Here is a 22,285-nt window from a genome sequence, read left to right on the forward strand (position 1 = left end):
CAGGATAGAACATTGTCAAAAACTATCCCCCACGTTTTCAAAAATCCTGAAAATCCAATAGAACAGGAAATAAACAGACCTAAATTTTTGTAAATAATAAAAAATTAACTACGTCCTAGGGGTAGGAAATTCACAAACAACTCGTAAATATTGTAGGGGGCACTTATACATGTTTGCAAAATACTATCTTACACAGCTTAACACGTGCTAGCCGAAACTACACCCTAAATACCTAAAGGATATCAACTAATTCAAGGGTAGTTCGAAAGGGGTGACATATTTTACAATTATTCAAAGGGCAAAATAAAGTATTCGACAAGAGCTTTAAAACAAGACCACTCTCGACAAAATCGGTCCAGTAGAAGCCGAGCTATCTTCCTTAACAAGTTAACAATTTATCCGACATATCAGGCAAGGTTAAAAAAGGAGGTTATGCTTTTACCATCATCATATCTCATAAGCCAGGGGAGATAGACGATTTTTGACCCCAAATCCGGCCTTTGTGGTGTCGAAGACACCACGGTTAAAGTCGGGTATAAAACGTCCATCCCCCCTGGTTTGGACCCCCTCCCCCGCACACCCCAAAATAACATCCTTTAAAACCTGATATCTCCTAAACTAAGGGAGATAGCTCGTTTCTGACCTCAAATCTTGCCTTCGTGGTGTCGAAGACACCACGGCAGAAGTCTTATAAGAGGACCCCCCCCCCCCATAATTTGGATCCCCCCCCTACCCCCAAATTTTTTTTTTTTTTTTCTTAAAATTTTTATTTTATTATACGTTAAATGTATTTATTTAGGATTGTAATTCATGCCTAAATCTTAAAATAGTGTATAGTAGACCTTAGGTCTTAAAGCCTAAGTAGACAATAGATTAAGTTATAATCTATAATACATATTTTAGTGACTTTATACTTACATTTACATTGTTTAACACCTATACACCCATCGACTCTGACCCCTCTATACAGGGTCAGATAGACGTATCGACAACGTTCCCCGACTCACCCTCTAGGCCAACCGCACACATACATTATAACACACAACCCGCATTACAACAAATACACTACACACCTACGCAACACAATGTACCGCACACCGACGACCTCCGGCGCCGCCACAAAACCAGCTACCCCCAGCCCCTCTGCATCTACAACTGCATCGGCAGCAGCGCAGGACGCTGCTAAAACCTTCATCCGGAGACCAGACCGGAAAAGGAGATCGCTGGATAACATGGCGGTATACCGGACGGAGGACTACGCGACGAAAACCACGGACACACTTCTTCAGGAAGTCATGAAGACCTTTGAGGACATTCCCTCAAAGGTCAAAGAATATCCACAAATGAGAAAAGACATCAAGACCTTCCTGGAGGTACAGTCTGACAAGGGCCTCCGCGCCTTATTTGAGCTGTGCAAGCGAGTAACCAGCCTAGAAGCAGCGGCAGCCAGGACGCGGGCGCCCAGTACGGTCGGGCCGTCTGGAAAAGATGTCCACATCATTGACAAACTGGAAGATGTCGAGACTCAGCTGCAAATGCGGCTGAATAAGCTCGAGGAGAAGATGGTGCTGTGCTTCGACGAACAGAAGACTCTGCGTGACGATGGCGGGTACGACATCATCGACAAGATCGTCGACAAAATCGACGAGGCTAAGGCGGCCATCAACCAGACGACGCAAGGCGTCATGGTGGTGAGCCGCACTCAGATAACCCTCGACGAGAAGCTCGACGGTATTGCCTGTGATGTCGCGGCTGCCAAAGCAGCGCTGTCTGAAGTCGCGAAGCAAGAAAAGCAACCATCCGAGCCTAGGTCGTACGCGAGCGTCGCAGCAGCCAAACCCGGGTACCGGCCGGCACTTCACTCGATGGCGGTCACTCTCGAAGGCAATCAGGAGACTGCCGACGAGGTGCTCGAGCGAGTGAAGAAGGCGGTCGATGCCAGGAGTACTGGCCTAAAAATTAATAAGGTGCGCAAAGCTAAAAATCAAACCGTCATCTTAGGGTGCAACACAAAAGAAGAATTAAATAAGGTTAAACAAACAATCGAAAGTAGGGGTAAAGGTTTAATAGTAACACATATAAAAAATAAAAATCCGCTCGTCATCCTAAAGGACGTCTTCCTGCAAAGCGACGACGAGGAGTTAATAAGGGCGCTTCACATTCAAAATGCAGAAATATTCGGAGATCTATCACAAGAAGAAATCGAAACAACCGTAAAATTCAAAAAACGGACAAAAAACCCCAAAACCGCGCACGTCATTGTCCAGGTCGCTCCCGTTGTGTGGCGGAGGATGACGGAGGCTGGAGCCCTCTACCTCGACCTGCAAAGGGTCAGAGTGGAGGACCAGTCTCCGCTCATCCAATGCACGAAATGCTTGGCATTCGGGCACGGCCGGAAATTTTGTACGGAAAGTGCGGACAAGTGCAGTCACTGCGGCGGCCCGCATCTGCGCGAGAAATGCGCAGATTTCATTGCGGGCAACGAACCGCGGTGCTGCAACTGCTCGCACTCTAGGCTGCAGAACACTGAGCACAATGCCTTCAGCGCCGAATGCCCCATTCGCAAGAAATGGGACTACCTGGCTCGTGCAACAACGATGTACGTTTGACTCACCACACATCACCCACAGAATTACACACATAAACACACAAACCATATACAATTACACAAACCGGGAGTACAATAAACACTGCAACACTATAAAATGTGGTAAAAACAGACACACGGAAACCGGACAAACAAAATACAATCAAAACACGATATGGAAAATATATAGTGAATATATACATACATATCGAAACACACAGGAACACACAAAACCAACAATAACAAAGATGTTTTATATATAAAAACAGCTTAAGAAAAGTAATAAATATATATAAAATAAGTTTATATATATATTATTAATACAAATATACAAAGAAAGTAAACACATATAGGTAAAATACATGTGAGCAAACCACAAAACAAAACGAGGCCATAACCTTGCGGTTGTATCCAAATATTCCTAACTAGCATATAAAATAACAACCATGTATAGGTACAAACACATATACCACAAAATTTGAATAATCAGATGGATAGTTAAATAACGTAGTAACTTAGTAACGAACTTACAAGAAAGACACGAGTATGTGAAATAATAAGTGAAGTAAATAAACAAAATTAGGTATGTACCTACAAAAACATAAGAATGCCCCTACCGCCCCTTCGTCGCTCGCTGGTGACAGTCAGCGCGCCTCCGGGCGCCTATATACCTAATTTAAAAATTTACTGTGAATTTAAAAACCACGTTAGAAATTATGTGAATTATGTAAGCAAGATGATCTAAGTGTCATACCTGTAACCTAAGTGTAACCAAGTAGTACGTATAGACTATAAGAATAAAAATGTTAAATAAAGATTAATAGAAAGTAAGCACCCAAACTTTGTAATGTTATTCAAGTTAGTTATACAAGTTATAAGTTAAAAGTAAGATTTATGTAAGCCAGATGCAAATAGATCGTATGTGATAAAGAGTATTTGGAATATAAGAATAAAAATGTCAAGCTAATAAATACTGAAGAAAAAAGTGTAAACATAATAAAAGACAAATATAGATAATAAGATTCAAATGTAAAACAGATTAATATAATCAAGCAGTAGGTACCTAGAATAAGAACATAAAATATTGTAAGGAAACTGATAATACATATAGTGTAATAGTTTTTATTTGAAATATAATAAAACCCCAAAAAATGTCTTTCCTGAATAAAACTATAAAGTAAATAGGTTATTAGCGGGAATCCCACCCGGCATAGAATAAAAGATGACGAATGAATGCGTAAAGTATGCGGCTTGAAAGTGCGAGAAGCATAGATGCGAGAACTGGAATGCATGAGAATCTAGAATAACAAGATCCTGCTGTTCTTATGAGCGGGGAAAAGCAGAAAAAAAAAAAAAAAAAAAAAAAAAAAAAAAAAAAAAAAACCTAACCTAACCTAACCTAACCTAACCTAACCAGTCCTTGGGCCTGACTATAGACGACAAGCTGACTTTTAACACCCACGTCGCCAACGTCTGTAGGAAGGCCCTAAACATAGCGAAGCAGCTGCAACGAGCTGCAAAAATCAGCTGGGGACTGCACCCCGATGTCATCCGTACCATATACACGGCAGCAGTGGAACCCGTCATCTTATACGCCGCGGCCGCATGGTCGCCCGCAGCCGAAAAGATCTGTGTCCGCAAGCTCCTCAATACCGTCCAGAGGGGCTTCGCACAAAAAATCTGCAAGTCCTACCGCACCGTCTCCCTAAACTCGGCCCTACTACTGGCCGGGTTACTACCCTTGGACCTGCGTGTAAAGGAAGCAGCCGGGCTATACGAGGCTCGCAAGGGGTCGACCCGGCTAGTGCTAGGAGACCGGGAGGTCGAGCGGGTGGTAGGATTTGCGGAGCTGCCACATCCCGCCTTGCGTATGGGCCTGACCTTCAGAAGTCTAGACGACCGAAGCCTGGTAGACCAACACAACGTGCAGTCGCTCAGAATATTTACAGACGGCAGCAAGCTCCAGGGCAAAGTCGGTGCTGCGCTGTCCATATGGGACGACCAGACCGAACTGCGGAGCCAAAAATTGAGCTTGCCAGCGTACTGCACAGTCTACCAGGCTGAACTCCTGGCCATATGCAGGGCCACTAGCGAAGCCCTGAACAGCGGAGCAGAGAGCTGCGGAATATACAGTGACTCACGAGCTGCTTTGCAGACAGTGACCAATCCCGGGTCTATGCACTCCCTCGCAATCGAGGCGCGCCGAAACCTCAGCGTGGCCTTGACCCGTGGCAAAGCTGTGACCTTGTTCTGGATCAAGGCCCACGCCGGCATCGATGGCAACGAGCGCGCCGACGAGCTTGCAAAAGAAGCAGCACTTTCGAGTCGGAGGAAGCCTGATTATGACCGGTGCCCGATCTCATTCGTCAAGGGGGATCTTCGAAGCGACTCTCTTGACGAATGGAACAGGAGGTATAAAACGGGCGTGACGGCCTCCGTCACGAAAGTGTTCTTCCCGGATGCGAGGGAGGCATATCGCTTGGTGCGCAAAATACAGCCGCAGGGCATCGTTACTAGCATCTTTACGGGCCATGGGGGGTTCTCCCAATACTTGCACCGCTTCAAGTGTCGGGAGAGCCCGTCATGCGTCTGCGACCCTGCGGTTGAAGAGTCTGTCCAGCACATTTTATTTGAGTGTCCAGTGTTTGGGGCTAAACGCTACAACCTCGCCCAAAAAATAGGAAACAATGTGACGATCGGCGAAGCCTACGGGCTCGTCGCAAGCAAAAGAACAAGAGCCGAATTTATGGAATATGCGGAAGCCATATGTAGGACTGTAGTGGAAAGGAACGCATCGGACTAAATCCGAGCGTTTCCCTCCCCAAAACTATAAAAGAGACACAAATCGATAAGACATAAAATGTCTCTGATCATGTCAGAGGTACACCTGACGGCAGGAGTGGGTTTTAGCCGGTAAGAGTCCGGCACTACCCCTCGGGGTGTCCATGAGGATTTCCCACTCCTGCCACACAAAAAAAAAAAAAAAAAAAAAAAAAAAAAAAACCTAACCAGTCTGCTGGCAGCCACCACCGCGAGCGCCACGTTTTTTCCACGCTCCGTCGCAAAAAATCGGGAAAATAGGTTTTTTCGCGTAAATATAGTAGTGCTATATATCCTCGTACGCGTCTCAGTGAGGAGAACATAGAAGTGAAAACCGCCCGAAAATCGGAGAAAGTATGTGAAAGTGGTGCTTAAAAAACTGTGATTTTTGGTGTTTTTTTTGAAACGCTGCAGCAACGAGATCGACGACCCCCCACTTTTTTGGGGTCAAAATAACCGGCTTGAGGAGCCCCGTCCTCTGGACACTATCCGGGATTTTTCTGGTTGAAAAGCGCCGACTTAACCCCAGAAAAACACTTTCCACGTGCTACCTGGTTCGACATCCGACATAGCTGGAACGGCGTGTCACATACCAAAAGACGCGTCTTGGAAAGACGAGTCTCCTGGTGCTGGAATCAAGACAATCGGACCACCCTGGACGGAGCTGCAGCCCTTCAAAGGTTGACAAAACTGTGATTTTCTTTGGTGACATTTTCCCACAAAAGTAAATCGATAACCCCCCATTTTTTAAATTTAAATAGCTATTTAAATACCTTTTCTACATTATTACCCATTTTCAGATTTTTCCAAATTGTAGTTTTCTCAAAATTTCCATTATAAAATACAGTATATAATTAAAACTTTTTAATTGTTAAATTAACCCCTGTTATTATTAAAAATCCTAAAACTTTTCATTTGTTTATTATACTTTGATAGTATCTTTATCGTTTACAATTATTAAAATCCACTTTAATTTAAATTTAATTCATATACAAGGGCCTTTGCGGTCAGTGTGGGAGGGTGTCACCAAGAAAACCCTACAGAAGAGGGTGAAATCACCCCTGCGCGCAGACGCAACTTAGTTTAATAGATAGGTTAGGTATTAACGAATAAGTTAGTTTTTAAATTATAATTTTCGGAGCAAAATTCAGGTCGTGGTAGTAGTTAACGATTTTGTAAACAAACGGATAAAACCGCATAACAAAGTTAACTACGAGATCGCGATCTGAAAATCGACTTCGAAAATAGCAGCAAATCTCTAGTTTTTACACCGGCACAGGATAGAACATAGTCAAAAACTATCCCCCACGTTTTTAAAAATCCTGAAAACTCCCTAGAACAGGAAATAAATAGACCTAAATTTTTGTAAACAATAAAAAATTAACTCCGTCCTAGGGGTAGGAAATTCGCAAACAACTTGTAAATATTGAAGGGGGCACCTATACATGTTTGCAAAATATCTTCTTACAGACCTTAACACGTGCTAGCCGATACTACACCCTAAATACCTAAATGATATCAACTAATTCAAGGGTAGTTCGAAAGGGGTGACACATTTTACAAATATTCACGGGCAAAATAAAGGTCTCGACAAGAGCTTTAAAACAAGACCACTCTCGACAAAATCGGTCCAGGAAAAGCCGAGCTATCTTCCTTAACAAGTTAAAAATTTACCCGACATATCAGGCAGGGTTAAAAAAGGAGGTTATGCTTTTATCATCATCATATCTCATAAGCCAGGGGAGATAGACGATTTTTGACCCCAAATCCGGCCTTTGTGGTGTCGAAGACACCACGGTTAAAGTCGGGTATAAAACGTCCATCCCCCCTGGTTTGAACCCCCTCCCCCATACACCCTAAAATAACATCCTTTAAAACCTGATATCTCCTAAACTGGGGGAGATAGCTCGTTTCTGACCTCAAATCCTGCCTTTGTGGTGTCGAAGACACCACGGCAGAAGTCTTATAAGAGGAACCCCCCCCCATAATTTGGACCCCCCCCCCCCCTACCGCCAATTTTTTTTTTTTTTTTTTTTTTTTTTTTTTTTTTTTTTTTTCTCTTAATTTTTTTTTTTATTTTGTTATACTTTAAATTTACTTATATATTATTCTAATCCATGCCTAAATCTTAAAATAGTGTATAGTAGACCTTAGGTCTTAAAGCCTAATTAGACAATAGATTAAGTTGTAATCTATAATACATATTTACTGACTTTATACATTTACATTGATTAATACTTATACACACATCTACTCTGACCCCTCTATACAGGGTCAGATAGACGTATCGACAACGTTCCCCGACTCACCCGCTAGGCCCACCGCACACATACATTATACAACACACAACCCGCACTACTACAAATACACTTTACATACCTAGGCAACACAATGTACCGCACACCGACAACCTCCGGCGCCGCCACAAAACCAGCCACCCCCAGCCCCTCTGCAACTACAACTGCATCGGCAGCAGCGCAGGACGCCGCTAAAACCTTCATCCGGAGACCAGATCGGAAAAGGAGGTCGCTGGATAACATGGCGGTATACCGGACGGAGGACTACGCGACGAAAACTACGGACACACTTCTTCAGGAAGTCATGAAGACCTTTGAGGACATTCCCTCAAAGATCAAAGAATATTCTCAAATGAGAAAAGACATCAAGACCTTCCTGGAGGTACAGTCTGACAAGGGCCTCCGCGCCCTGTTTGAGCTTTGCAAGCGGGTAACCAGCCTGGAAGCAGCGGCAGACAGGACGCGGGCGCCCAGTACGGTCGGGCCGCCTGGAAAAGATGTCCACATCATTGACAAACTGGAGAATGTCGAGACTCAGCTGCAACTTCGGCTGAACAAGCTCGAGGAGAAGATGGTGCTGTGCTTCGACGAACAGAAGACTCTGCGTGACGATGGCGGGTCCGACATCATCGACAAGATCGTCGACAAAATCGACGAGGCTAAGGCGGCCATCAACCAGGCGACGCAAGGCGTCAAGGTGGTGAGCCGCACTCAGATAACACTCGACGAAAAGCTCGACGGTATTGCCGGTGATGTCGCTGCTACCAAAGCAACGCTGTCTGAAGTCGCGAAGCAAGAAAAGCAGCCATCCGAGCCTAGGTCGTACGCGAGCGTCGCAGCAGCCAAACCCGGGGACCGGCCGGCACTTCACTCGATGGCGGTCACTCTCGAAGGCAATCAGGAGACTGCCGACGAGGTGCTCGAGCGAGTGAAAAAGGCGGTCGATGCCAGGAGTACTGGCCTAAAAATTAATAAGGTTCGCAAAGCCAAAAACCAAACCGTCATCTTAGGGTGCGACACAAAAGACGAATTAAATAAGGTTAAACAAACAATCGAAAGTAGGGGTCAAGGTTTAATAGTTACACATATAAAAAATAAGAATCCGCTCGTCATCCTAAAGGACGTCTTCCTGCAAAGCGACGACGAGGAGTTAACTAGGGCGCTTCACATTCAAAATGCAGAAATATTCGGAAATCTATCACAAGAAGAAATCGAAACCACTATAAAATTCAAAAAACGGACAAAAAACCCCAAAACCGCGCACGTCATTGTCCAGGTCAGTCCCGTTGTGTGGAGGAGGATGACGGAGGCTGGAGCCCTCTACCTCGACCTGCAAAGGGTCAGAGTGGAGGACCAGTCTCCGCTCATCCAATGCACGAAATGCTTGGCATTCGGGCACGGCCGGAAATTTTGCACGGAAAGTGCGGACAAGTGCAGTCACTGCGGCGGCCCGCATCTGCGCGAGAAATGCGCAGATTTTATTGCGGGCAACGAACCGCGGTGCTGCAACTGCTCGCACTCTAGGCTGCAGAACACTGAACACAATGCCTTCAGCGCCGAATGCCCCATTCGCAAGAAATGGGACTACCTGGCTCGTGCAACAACGATGTACGTTTGACTCACCACACATCACCCACACAATTACACACATAAAGACACAAACCACATACAATTACACAAACCGGGAGTACAAAAAACATTGGAACACAATAGTGGTAAAAACAGAGACATGGAAACCGGACAAACAAAAAACAATTAAAACACGATATGAAAAATATATAGTGAATATATACATACATATCGAAAACACACAAAAACACCTAACACATACCCCAACAAAACAAAAAAGTTCCAAAGAATAAAAACAGTCAAAGAAAAAAGAATAAATATATATAAAATGAGTTTATATATATATTATTAATACAAACAAACAGAGCAAGTAAACATAAAAGTAAATACATGTGAGCAAACTACAAAAGAATATAAGACCATAACCTTAGGGTTGCAACCAAATATAGATACGTATGAAAAATCATAACAATGTAAGGTATAAACACATAAACACAACAAAAATATGAAATATTAGGTAACAAAACTTAAAAGAAGTACATATCCGAAAAATATAAAATTTAAACTTAAAATTAAAATTAGAAAGATATAAGAATACCACCATAACTAGAGTATACTAATGCATAAAAACTTAAGTACCCACCCATCAACTAAAACATAAAAGCGCCCAAAACTGCCTCCTCGTCACTGCGACAGGAAGCGCGCCCTGAATACCTAAATTAGTAATAACAATGTGAAAGTTGTCATGTCATCAGACGCTAGAAATTATATTTCAAATGTGTACCTAAATAAGATAACATGTAAAGTGTCAAATAGCCTAATGTAACCTAGTAGTACTTAGATTATAAGAATAAGAATGCTAAATAAATGTAAATAGAAAGTAAGCACCCAAACTTTGTAATGTTATCACAAGTTATAAGTAAAGTAAATTATAAGTAAGATTTATGTAAATGTTAAAAATAGATAATATGTAATAAAGAGTGCCTACTTGGAATATAAGAATAAAAATGACAAGGTAAGAAATATTGAGGAAAAAATGTAAACATAATAAAAGACAAATAAAGAAAATACGATTTAAATGTAAAACAGTATAATACAATCAAGATACCAGTACCTAGAATAAGAATATAAAATGTTGTACAAGGAAAATGAAAATACATAAGTCTAATAGTTTTATTTGAAATATAATAAACCCGTAAAAATTCTTCCCTGAATAAAACGATAAAGTAGATAGATTATAAGCGGGAATCCCACCCGGCATAGAATAAAAGATGATGAATGAATGCGTAAAGAATGCGGCTTGAAAGTGCGAGAGGCATAGATGCGAGAACTGGAATGCATGAGATAATATAGAATAATAAGATCCTGCTGTTCTTATGAGCGGGGAAAAGCAGTATTAAAAAAAAAAAAAAAAAAAAAAAAAAAAAAAACCTAACCTAACCTAACCTAACCTAACCTAACCTAACCTAACCTAACCTAACCTAACCTAACCTAACCTAACCTAACCTAACCTAACCTAACCTAACCTAACCTAACCTGAAGACACGTTTGGAAAAAACCTCGTATTTCTGCGTTGTTTTCGCTTCTAATCATCTTACCTTGGCTCTGTCCAACCCCTAGACACGTTATATACTGTCTAGGTGCGAAATAAATACACTTTTATATCCTTACATACCCTATATAAACGTTATTTTTGATTAAATAGTTTTACCATTGTTTAGCGCTAATTAGCTTCACTTATTAGCGATCCAACTTTGCTTACCTGTCGGGGCTGGTGTCTAGACCGCTTTGTGCGCCTAGAATCCACCAGTTTCGCCATAGAAATTGTAATTCTGCATAATTTGTTGTAAATTTAGTACTAAAAAACCTGTTTTTTGACCATAACTTTAAAAAATTCTACTACACTTACCTTTCATATGCACACCGTTAGATAGCTCTCGCCGAGGCGCTTCTAACGACACCACTCACGTGCGGATAGCTCTTACCAAACGTCAAAAAATTGCCCATCCACCCGCCCTTTAGGCAGATTTAAGCTGTGTATAGGAAAAGGGGAGCACTTTCGGTCCCATTTCTTAAAATTTTTTTATTACGGAAATATAATCCCTGGAGTGTCCTGGTACCGAAGCTATAAATTTTGCCCTCACCGGCGTCATTTTACTCGACTAGGAACCTTCTCAACCTTCAAAATAGCGTTTATTTTTTATTTACTTTATATTATTCTGAATTATTTCTGTTCTATTGTGCAAACATTTTCTCGTCTATAAAATCCCTTGTATTCGGTCCCGCCCAGAGTTCCACAGCGCGTGAACCGGTAAAAACTCTTGTGGACACCGCGATGGCGCCGTCTAGCGGCGAGGTCTTGTCTCTCCCGGCAACGGCAGCAGATGCCACTAGCACCGAGTCGTGCATAAGCACATTAAACAAACTCGCGGAGTGCATCGCGGCTGCTATTGCCGAAGGGAAAAGCGTCACGACCGCCAATAAGCGACTCATAAGTTCTGCGGCAAATGAGATTCGGTGCGTGGCCGCTAAAATACCCACCTTTTCCGCCCCGCAGGAAAGCTGCGCGACCCAAGACGGAAACCTGCGACAGGAAATTGCTACATGCGTGCGCGAGGAGCTTAGCAAGCACCTCGCCACGATCGCGACACCACTCACTCCCGCGCCGTTGCCCAGGAGTTACGCGCAAGCGGCTAGTGCCCCGGCTCCTCGTCCAGTCACTAAACCGCCTCCGCCTAACAAACCTGCGCTCATCGTTGCGCCGCAGGGCGACAGCACGTCCCAAACACGTCAGGACGTAGTGCAGTCGTTCAAGAACGCAGTCAGTTTCCGCACCACTTCGTATGCACCGTCTAGAATACAGGCCGTGTCTAATAATAAGTTACGAGTGGAGTTCGAGACTGAGCAACAGCGCGATGAAACACTCAAAAAACTCGAAAAGTCCTCACAAATCACTGCTGAACCGGCCAAGCTATTGAGGCCAATGATTATTCTCAAGGGAATATCATTGGACACGCCATCGGAAGAGCTGGTCGACGTCATCCGCGGCCAAAATGAAGAGCTGACTGCCCTCGCTGTTGACAGCGATGACCTGCGGCTTGCATTCAAGCGAAATAACCGCAACCCTAAATTGTACAACGCCGTCCTTATCGCCAAGCCCACCATATGGCGCAAAATTATTGACATGGGGCGTGTCTGCGTGGACTACCAACGGGTACACGCAGAAGACTTCTCCACATTCCTCCAATGCAGGAAATGCCTGCAGTTCGGTCACATTAAAACAAAATGTACCGCGACACAGGCACCCTGCTCTTACTGCTCGGAAGAGGGGCACAACACCAGCAGCTGCCCTCTGCGCGAGAAGAAAGGCGCACCCAAGTGCTACAACTGCTTGCAGCACAACATCAAATTCAAGACTACCCATGACGTCGGACACATGGCCACCTCCAATAACTGCCCTCGAGTGAAATCAGTCAAAAACAAAATTATTAACCGTACTGATTATGGACAATAAACTCATTAAAATATTACAGTGTAACATTGATCGATCTAAAAATAGTCTCCACGAATTTTTTACATATTTTTATAATGGCCAATACGACATCGCCTTGCTGTCCGAGCCCTATATAGGCTCTGGCAAAGAGGTGAAGCCGATTTCTGGAATAGACATCTACCAGTACTCGAGAGGGTCTAACGTCAAAGCATGCATCCTTGTGAAGCAGGGGCGCGCTGTGGTTTTGGGAGAGTCCAGTCTATCGACTGCCAATCTATGTGTCATTCAAGTCAAGACCGGTCATCAGAAATTGTACTTGGGATCCGCTTATGTGGAACCAAGCGACGATACATCATCCACGCTAGCAGCCATCGACTACTTCCTCAAAACTACATCGCGCTACAAGTGCATACTTGGAGGTGACTTCAACGGCTGGCACCCAGCATGGGGAAGCTCTAGATCAAATCCGAGAGGCAACGACTTAATGGAATTAGCACACACTAATGACATGTACATCTGCAACACTGGCGACACTCCGACATTCGAGACGGTGACGCACGGGCGCGATCGATCGTCTATCATAGACGTGACATTAGCGTCCGGCCAAGCCTTCGATATGGTCGGAGAGTGGAAGGTCAACCTTGAATGCTGCACCACGTCACAGCATAATGCCATAGAGTTTCACATAAACACAGAGAAACCAACATCATCTGGTACAGGCAACGTCTCAACTTTCATGTTTAACACCGAAAAAGCGGACTGGGCAGCATTCAGGGATGCCGTGCTGCAAGAGGTGGCACTTTCCGACATACTCGACAGCGACGTCAGCACTCTAAACAAGGAACAACTCGAGGCTCTCATCAGTCGTATAACATTGTTGATACAAGATTGCTGCAAGGAAACGATGCCCATCAGAAGTGGAAAAGCCAAGCAGAAGCCTCCATGGTGGAGCGATACGCTGCAGCGGCTCAAGGGGGAAGTCATAAGCCTTCACCGGCAAATTCACTCGGCAAAACTATCTGGCCAGCCCCTTGATGCCCTGCTTGAGGAACAGGTCATCAAAAAGAAGCAGTATAGTGATGAAATGAAACGCGCATCCACCGAAAGCTTCCGTAAGTTCTGCGAGTTACAAACCAGAGAGAACGTCTGGTCCCTCACCAATCGCCTCCTTAAGGAAACGGCACCGAGAAGACCTCCCACCACACTAAAAATAGGAGATAGGTATACGGCTGATGCAGAAGAGACTGCAAACGCCTTGCTCAAGCACTTCTACCCCGATGATTCACTGGACCAAACCCCAGAGCAAAGACAGCTGCGCACACACTTCAACAACTATTCCATGAACAGCCCGGATGACCTCCCCTTCACGGAGGAAGAGGTGCTTGAGCAACTAAACTCCATAAACCCGAGAAAAGCTCCCGGATTGGACAACCTAACATCTGACATTTGCTTACACTTCACAAAAATATACCCCCGTCTCATGACGGATATTCTTAATAGGTGTCTTTCTCTCCGGTACTTTCCCGGAGCGTGGAAGGAGGCCTATGTAAAAATCATTCCCAAACCGGGCAAAGACGACCATACAGACCTCAAATCATTTCGACCCATAGGCCTGCTGCCGGTTTTCGGGAAACTACTGGAGAAACTGTTCATCAAAAGAGTTGTCCATAAAGCGGAGTCGGAGAACAAATTAAATAACAACCAGTTTGGCAGTTCCGCAGCGGCATTCGCGCGGCCTAGTCGTGTTTTCGACGCGTTTCGTTGGCTATCGCCCGCGCAGCTGTTACGAAGCAGCAACAACAACATTACCGGTGTGCGCCGGTTCGCCCGGCCGTTCTCCGGTTTGTATTTGTAGGCATATTCACCGAGTTTTAGATGCAATATGACTGATAACGCTAACGCATCACCGCGTTCAGTTACGCCGATTGTTGCGAGTGATGTTTACAACCTTTTGAATAATTCTCTCGATATAGAAGCTATTGATGATGGAGATGACCTTGAGACCAATGAGGAACTGTTAAGAGGAGCCAAGAGACAAAGAGAAGGTAGTACGGAGGATGAAGATACATGGAGGGAAGTAAAGGGAAAAAAGAAGTCACGATACGGTGGCAATAACACAATTAAGGACGAAATAAAATATGAAGTTTACATTTCTCATAAAGAACGTCTTCCTAAACAATTTGCAATGGCACGCATTTTAAAGGAAAATGACATAACCAAGGTACACCAAGTAAAGTATTTAAGCCCATTTAAAGTTCGTCTGCAATTTGACTGCGAAACAGCTGCACAGAGTCTTTTTTCATGCGAGAAACTTCTAGAGAAAGGTTGGAGGTTGCAGAGGGCTACGGAAGTCTCTGTTTCCTATGGTCTTATCAAAGATGTTGACCTTGAACTCACCGATGACGAGATCCTTAAAAATATCTCTTGTCCAGCCCCAACAAAGCTTATATCAGTTCATAGGCTTAATCGACGGAATCGAGATGAAGGCGGTTGGTGCCCGAGTGAAACCCTTCGACTATGTTTTGACGGTAGCCATGTACCAGCAACTGTTCGCGTGTGTGATATAAACGTGAGGGTTTTCCCCTATATACACCAAGTATCCCAATGCTCTCAATGCTGGAAATTAGGTCATACCCGTAAAATGTGTCCTGCTAAAAACGTAATTTGCCCCAAGTGTGGGGGTCATCATGAGAATTGCGACACCACTTCGTTTTCTTGCGTCAATTGTAAAGGCGACCATATATCTTTGAGCAAGGCTTGTCCTGCGTACAAAAAAGAAAGGAAGCTGAGAGAGATTATGGCGGAGTTTGGATGCACATACAGAAAAGCATTAGAAATGTATGTCCCACCTGAAAGGCCCATTCTCCCCGAAAACACTGTCACACGAACCCTACTTACACCTAGCTGTGGCGACACTTTTCCACGTCTTAGAACGGAGCAGACACCAAGTAAGAATATATATCCTGATCCGCCTAGTCAACTGACTTATGCCGAAACCGTCAAAACAAAACCCATTATTCATGAAGTGAAGTCAGCAGTTAAAACTACTCCTCGCTCCCTAAATCCTAACATTAAGTCATCAAAGCGTCAAAAGAAATCCACTGAGGAGGATTGGGCATTTTGGAATTCAGATGGAGGCAGTAAAGACGTTTATATGTCGTCTGATGAGGATGAGGGCCAAAAGGAACAGTGTCCGTCCATTAAGGAGCTTTGGGACAGAATCAAGGAAGTAATTTTTCTCAAACAGCATAACCTTTCTTTTAAAATTAAATCCATATTACAGTTGTGCCTAGAATGGTTTATGTTAGTTTCCGTTAGTTTTGTTTCAGATTGGCCTTGGATAAAATCTGTGTTTAGTTTTATAAATACGACCCTGTGATGGCTCCTAAGGCACTTAAGTTAAACATTTTACAGTGGAATGCCCAAAGTATTAAGCCTAAGTTAATTTCCTTTTGCGAAATTTTGCGCCAAGAAAAGGTTCATATTGCTGCCCTTAGTGAAACGTGGCTCGAGCCGGAGTGTAATTTTAAAGTTAACAGTTATTGTGCTTATCGTGCGGATAGAGATGACTCATATGGCGGTGTAGCTATACTCGTACACAAATCCATTAAGGCGCAACAGAAATTCGTTCACATTAACAATAGTGGTATCGAAATAGTTTGTATTAGGGTTTTTAATTGTGAACCGTTTGAAAATATTGTTGCAATCTACTGCCCTTCCAGAATTTTAACCACTCACCAAGATTGGAGTAACTTGCTAGCGTCATGTTCATCCAAAACGCTAATCTTGGGCGATTTTAATGCCCATCACGTCAGTTGGTCATATAAAACTGATCACAGAGGGTCACTCATCCATGACGCACTTTTAGATAGTAACTTTTTCGTCTTAAACAATGGGTCTCATACACGTGTTCGTTTAGTAGATAATTACCTACAACAGTCTTCTCCTGATATATCTTTGGTATCTATGGATATTGCACACAACTTTTGTTGGACTGTTCTAAATGAAAACCTGGGTAGTGATCATTTACTCGTTAAAATTTCAACTTCTACTTATTCTCATCTACCCTCACTCAAGAAAAGAAATTTCCGCAAAGCCGATTGGACATCGTATAATAAATATTTAGAACAACGTTTTTCTAGTTTCGATATCCCGAGTGACCTGCAGGAGGCTTACGACAGTTTTTTAGTTATTATAAATGACGCTGCTAACAAATTCATCCCGCTTGTAAAATTCAACCAGAATCCTACCTCAGAATTTTTACCAAAACCGTATTGGACAGCAGAAATCTCACACGCAGTAGCACAGCGCAGGCTAGCTTTATCAAAATTTAGACGCAACCCTACCCCCAATAATCTCGATATTCTTAATGACAGAATACACTTTGCACAGAAGTTAATCCGTCAGGCTAGGGCTACGGACTTTCAAAATTTCTGCTCCTCAGTTGATCACACGACATCGGCTAGTGAAATGTGGCAGAAAATGAGATGGTTAAAGGGTTTCCGATCTCCTCCTAGTTATGTAGACCCTCAAAATGCCACAAACTTATTATATTCTTTAACACCAGATCATGTGTCCCCAAGGCCCCCTACAGTTAAAAACTACAACCCATTACTAGAATGTGAGATCTCTATCCAGGAATTAAATAAATGTATTAAATCTAAGGATACATCTCCTGGATGCGATGACATATCGTATTCTATGATTAAAAATTTACCTGACGTAGGCAAATCGGTGTTGCTTACTTTATTTAATAAATTCTTTTATCATGGGTTTGTTCCATCTCAGTGGCGTGACATCTGTATAGTGCCTATTCCAAAGCCTGGTCGTGATCTAAGCAATGTAACTTCCTTTCGTCCTATTTCTTTGTTATCTTGCATATGCAAAATATTTCATTACATTTTATTTAGGAGACTGGAGTGGTTTGTTGAAAAATTAAATGTTTTTTCTGTTAACACGGTGGGTTTCCGTAGAAATAAATCGTGTATAGATGGTCTAGCTTACTTAATATCCTCCATTCAAACCGGTTTCTCTGAGGGCTGTACAACTATGGGCTGTTTTTTAGATATAGATAGTGCGTACAATAATGTTAACAACTATGTTTTAATTCATGTTTTAGATCAATATGGAGTAGGATCCCGGATTTGTAATTATTTGTGGAATTTTTTACACAGAAGAACACTTCAAATAAGAACTGGTAATAGTTTTATTAGTAGAGATTCAGGTAGTGGATTAGCGCAAGGTGACCCTTTATCACCATTGTTGTTTAACATAATAACGGCAAACATTTGTAATCAACTTCAAAATCAGGTGTCTATTTGCCAGTACGCGGATGATTTCGCAATGTACGTGACGTGTTCGTCTGTAAGCGAGGGTCAAAATAAAATCCAAGCTGCCCTCAATGTTATCAATAACATACTAACAGATGTAGGATTACATATTTCGCCGGATAAAAGTAAAATTTGTTTATTTAGTAGAGGTTTTCGTGTACCTAATATAGACATACGACTAAACGGCACATCACTACAGGTAGTTGATAATGTTAAATATTTAGGGTTATGGCTAGACAGAGGTCTCCGGTGGAAAAAACACGTTAATGAGATATGTGAACGAGTCTTAAAACTAGTTAACATCTTCAGGGTTTTGGTTGGCCCCGGATGGGGTGTTCATCCAAAACAGTTAAGACAATTATACATAGCTCTCATTCGTAGTCGTATTGACTTTGGTAGTTTTCTATTCGGTAATAGTGCTGACTCACACTTGGCGAAATTAGATAGATTGCAAAACACTTGTCTACGTTTGATAGGCGGGTTCATCAAAAGTACGCCGATACACGTGATGGAGTCAGAGTTGTCGTTACCTCCCTTATTTATTCGGCGCCAATTCTTAGCTTGTAAATTTTATTTGAAATCTAAGTGTTATAATTACCCTCTTCTTAATTTACTGGACAAGTTACATCAACTCTGCAACAAAATATATTGGAGAAATAAGAAAAAACCCCTCCTTATTTCAGCTCACGATGTTCTAAATAGAGAACTCATTTACTGTAGTGCGACAGTTCACATGTTTTCCATGGATACTTGGGTCAGCAATATGGACTTATCAAATATCGTTAAACCTACTTTGGAGTCTGTTGATAAACCAAAGCGTTGTTTCAATGTTCATCAACTTGTATCACTTTGTACCAATTCACTTAATTCATTATATTGTGGCTTTTACTGTATATACACTGATGGTTCAAAGCATGAAAATAACTGTGGCGCAGCCTTCTATGACTCTCAGACAGGTGCTTCTGTTAAACTCAAAATCAAGTCAAAATTATCAATAATGCATTTGGAATTAATAGCTATAGCAGAAGCTTTGGCTTATATAGAATCATTAGACGGTGATTACTTTGTTGTCCTTACCGATTCAAAAAGTGCGCTTCTTCATCTTATTAAATGCACGTCACCATTCAGAGGGCTTCCACTGGCTTATTCTATTTTAAAATCTATTTTCAAAATTGTAGCTAAACATAAAACTGTTGTTCTTCAATGGATACCTTCTCATGTTGGACTGAAGGGTAATGAGATTGTCGACCGCCTCGCTAATGATGCCGGATCTGACGGCGTTCCTTTTACTTGTTTACCCTGGCACACGGAACTTATACCCACTGTTCGAGGCAAATGCTTGCAGTCCTGGTCAGAATATTTCGACAAAAGGTCTCTGACAAAAGGCATTTGGTACAAAACCATTCAGCCCTCACTTCCTCGTACGCTTTGGTTCGACATGAGCAGCATGAACAGACAGGAGGTTGTGATGGCTTTGAGGCTTCGATCCGGTCATGTCCCGCTTAACAGCTTTGGCTTTATGATGCGTAAGGTGGACTCCCCCAATTGTGTTGTTTGTGGAGTGATCGAAGATGTTCATCATATCCTCAGCGAGTGCAGCCGTATTGACGCTCAAAGACGTCACGCTTTTGACGTCAACAATTTTAATGTAGGCTACTATAATAGCATTCTGGCTTCGCCACTGTCGGATGAGGCCAGAATTCTTATTAATATTATTATTGTGGGTAGTAGATTACGGGTGGGTTAATTTAATTTTAAGTTTTTAATTTTGTATTCAATAATCGGGGTGTCGTTTTCTTTTTAGAAAAAACCCCGTCCTTAAATAAAGATTAAAAAAAAAAAAAAAAAAACCAGTTTGGCTTTCGGCAACAGAAGAACACGACTTTAGCCGTTCACACCGCGTTGAATTTCATCCGTCACGCAAAAGAACAGAAAAAACTGGTTATCGCGGTCTCTTTAGACATCAGGGCGGCGTTTGACAACGCTTGGTGGCCCGCACTCTTTCAACGTCTGGCCAACCTTGATGTGCCCAACAACATCTACGGGCTCATCAAGGACTACGTCAGGGACCGAGTGGTCACGTTGGATCACGCCGGAGTGCGAGCGCGCAAGATACTCACTAAGGGGTGCATACAGGGGTCTGCGTGTGGCCCTGTTTTGTGGAACATGATCTTAGATGACCTCCTAGACATGCAGCTGCCAGCGGGATGCCACATGCAGGCCTTTGCGGATGATGTCCTCCTCATAGTCACCGCGGACACTAATGAAGAACTGCAGACCATGACAAATACCGTCCTGTCCGAAATCAGTAACTGGGGTACTAAAGTTAAACTCAATTTTGGCCCAGCGAAGACACAAGTCATAGCTTTCACGCCGAAGGCCAAGTCTGTGCAGCTCCACATGGACGGCACGGACTTGGCATTCGTGCCTGAAATTAAATTGCTGGGCATCATCATTGATGAAAAGCTCTTATTCAAAAGACACCTAAAATACGTGCTAGGTAAGGCCTCGCGCATTTACAACAAACTGTGCATCTACGCGAGGCCAACCTGGGGCACACACCCCGAAAACACACGCACCATATACCTGCATGTCATTGAGCCGATCATCACCTACGCTGCGGGAATATGGGGTCAAGTGGCAAGGCAGAAGAGCGCACGCAAGGATCTGGCCAGCCTGCAACGAGGCTTCGCGCTAAAGGCCATCCGCGCCTTCAGGACAGTGTCCACTAATGCTGCACTGGCGCTGGCGCAGCTCATTCCACTTGACCTCAGAGTCCTCGAAGTACATCAAATCGAGCAAACTCGCCTTACCAATACCACTCCCTTTCTACCAGAAGATATTCTGCTGGAGCGACCCACACCTGTACGCGAACTACTGCACCCAGCTTTGAGAATCACTAAATCCCATCTAGACCACGAAGAAACGGACGAAACGCACCAAATATATACCGACGGCAGCAAGCTAGACAGTGGCGCTGTGGGAGCTGCTTTTGTGTGCTTTGACCCAGGTGGCTCAGAACAACCGACCATAACTAAAAAACTTAAACTACACGACTCTTGCACGGTCTTCCAGGCTGAGCTCTTTGCCATCCTGGAGGCCTGCAAATGGGCAGCTCGCAAATATCAAAACACTGTCATCTACACAGACTCTCAATCTTCACTACTAGCAATAGCAGACAGAAGTAACACACATCCACTTGTCACACAGATACACAAAATTATACACACGCATCGCGACACAAAACAGATCACATTAAAATGGGTCAAGGCACACAGGGGCAATGTCGGCAACGAAGCTGCCGACGCCGCGGCAAAACTAGCGACTCAGCTTCACAAAACACCTGACTACAGCTTGTTCCCAATCTCGTATGTAAAACATAAGCTCCGCATGCATAGCCTGGACCTTTGGCAGGCACGTTATTCATCCAGTGAACAAGGACAGTACACCAAAAATATTTTTCCAAATCTTACCGACATCAAACAATTCCGAAAACACACAGACATTCACTTCCACACAACACAAATACTCACCAACCACGGTTTCCATAAAACGTACCTACGTCGATTCCACATCACTCCGGACGACTGCTGTCCTTGCAACACCAGTACACCCCAGACAGTGACGCACCTGCTGACAGATTGTCCGAGGTTCGCTGCGGGGCGAATGCGCCATGAGTCGCTGTGCGCGTACTATGACATTGACCCGTATAGCTTGCCAGAACTACTTAAGAAAGAGGAAGCGCTGGCAAGCTATACGGAGTTCGTGCGTCACATATATTCGGGTCTAAAAGCCTACAATGGAACATAAATAATATGCTATATTTAATTATTTGTATATTTATTTTCTTTATCTATTTATATCCTATTTATATCAAATATCCTATATTACTCCTTTTTTGCATACAAATCACAAAACAAATTGCGACATCTTAGGTCACGGCAGCAAACGTATCAAATCGCGCGAGCTGCCGTCACCAACCACAATGCGAAAAACACATCTAAATAAACTGAAAACAAAGTTCAATTAAAAAAAAAAAAAAAAAACCTAACCTAACCTAACCTAACCTAACCTAACCTAACCTAACCTAACCTAACCTAACCTAACCTAACCTAACCTAACCTAACCTAACCTAACCTAACCTAACCTAACCTAACCTAACCTAACCTAACCTAACCTAACCTAACAT

General features: G+C 43.2%; 1 protein-coding gene across 1 annotated transcript; it reads left to right on the forward strand.

The window, feature by feature from the left end:
- The first annotated feature begins 15,407 nt into the window (after positions 1-15,407).
- Positions 15,408-21,906, forward strand: LOC124633054. Its single transcript, XM_047168148.1, has 2 exons — positions 15,408-15,995; positions 19,969-21,906. The coding sequence occupies exons 1-2, from the start codon at positions 15,408-15,410 to the stop codon at positions 21,904-21,906; spliced, it is 2,526 nt and encodes an 841-aa protein (XP_047024104.1).
- Positions 21,907-22,285: the final 379 nt, after the last annotated feature.

The sequence above is a fragment of the Helicoverpa zea genome, chromosome 9 (assembly GCF_022581195.2).
Source record: "Helicoverpa zea isolate HzStark_Cry1AcR chromosome 9, ilHelZeax1.1, whole genome shotgun sequence".
NCBI lineage: Eukaryota > Metazoa > Arthropoda > Insecta > Lepidoptera > Noctuidae > Helicoverpa > Helicoverpa zea.

Coding starts and splice junctions, on each gene's coding strand:
- LOC124633054 (XM_047168148.1), top strand. CDS start 15,408: ATGTGTCCTGCTAAAAACGTAATTTGCCCCAAGTGTGGGGGTCATCAT. Junction 15,996..19,968: donor TTTGGGACAGAATCAAGGAA/GTAATTTTTCTC, acceptor TTTCGGCAACAG/AAGAACACGACTTTAGCCGT.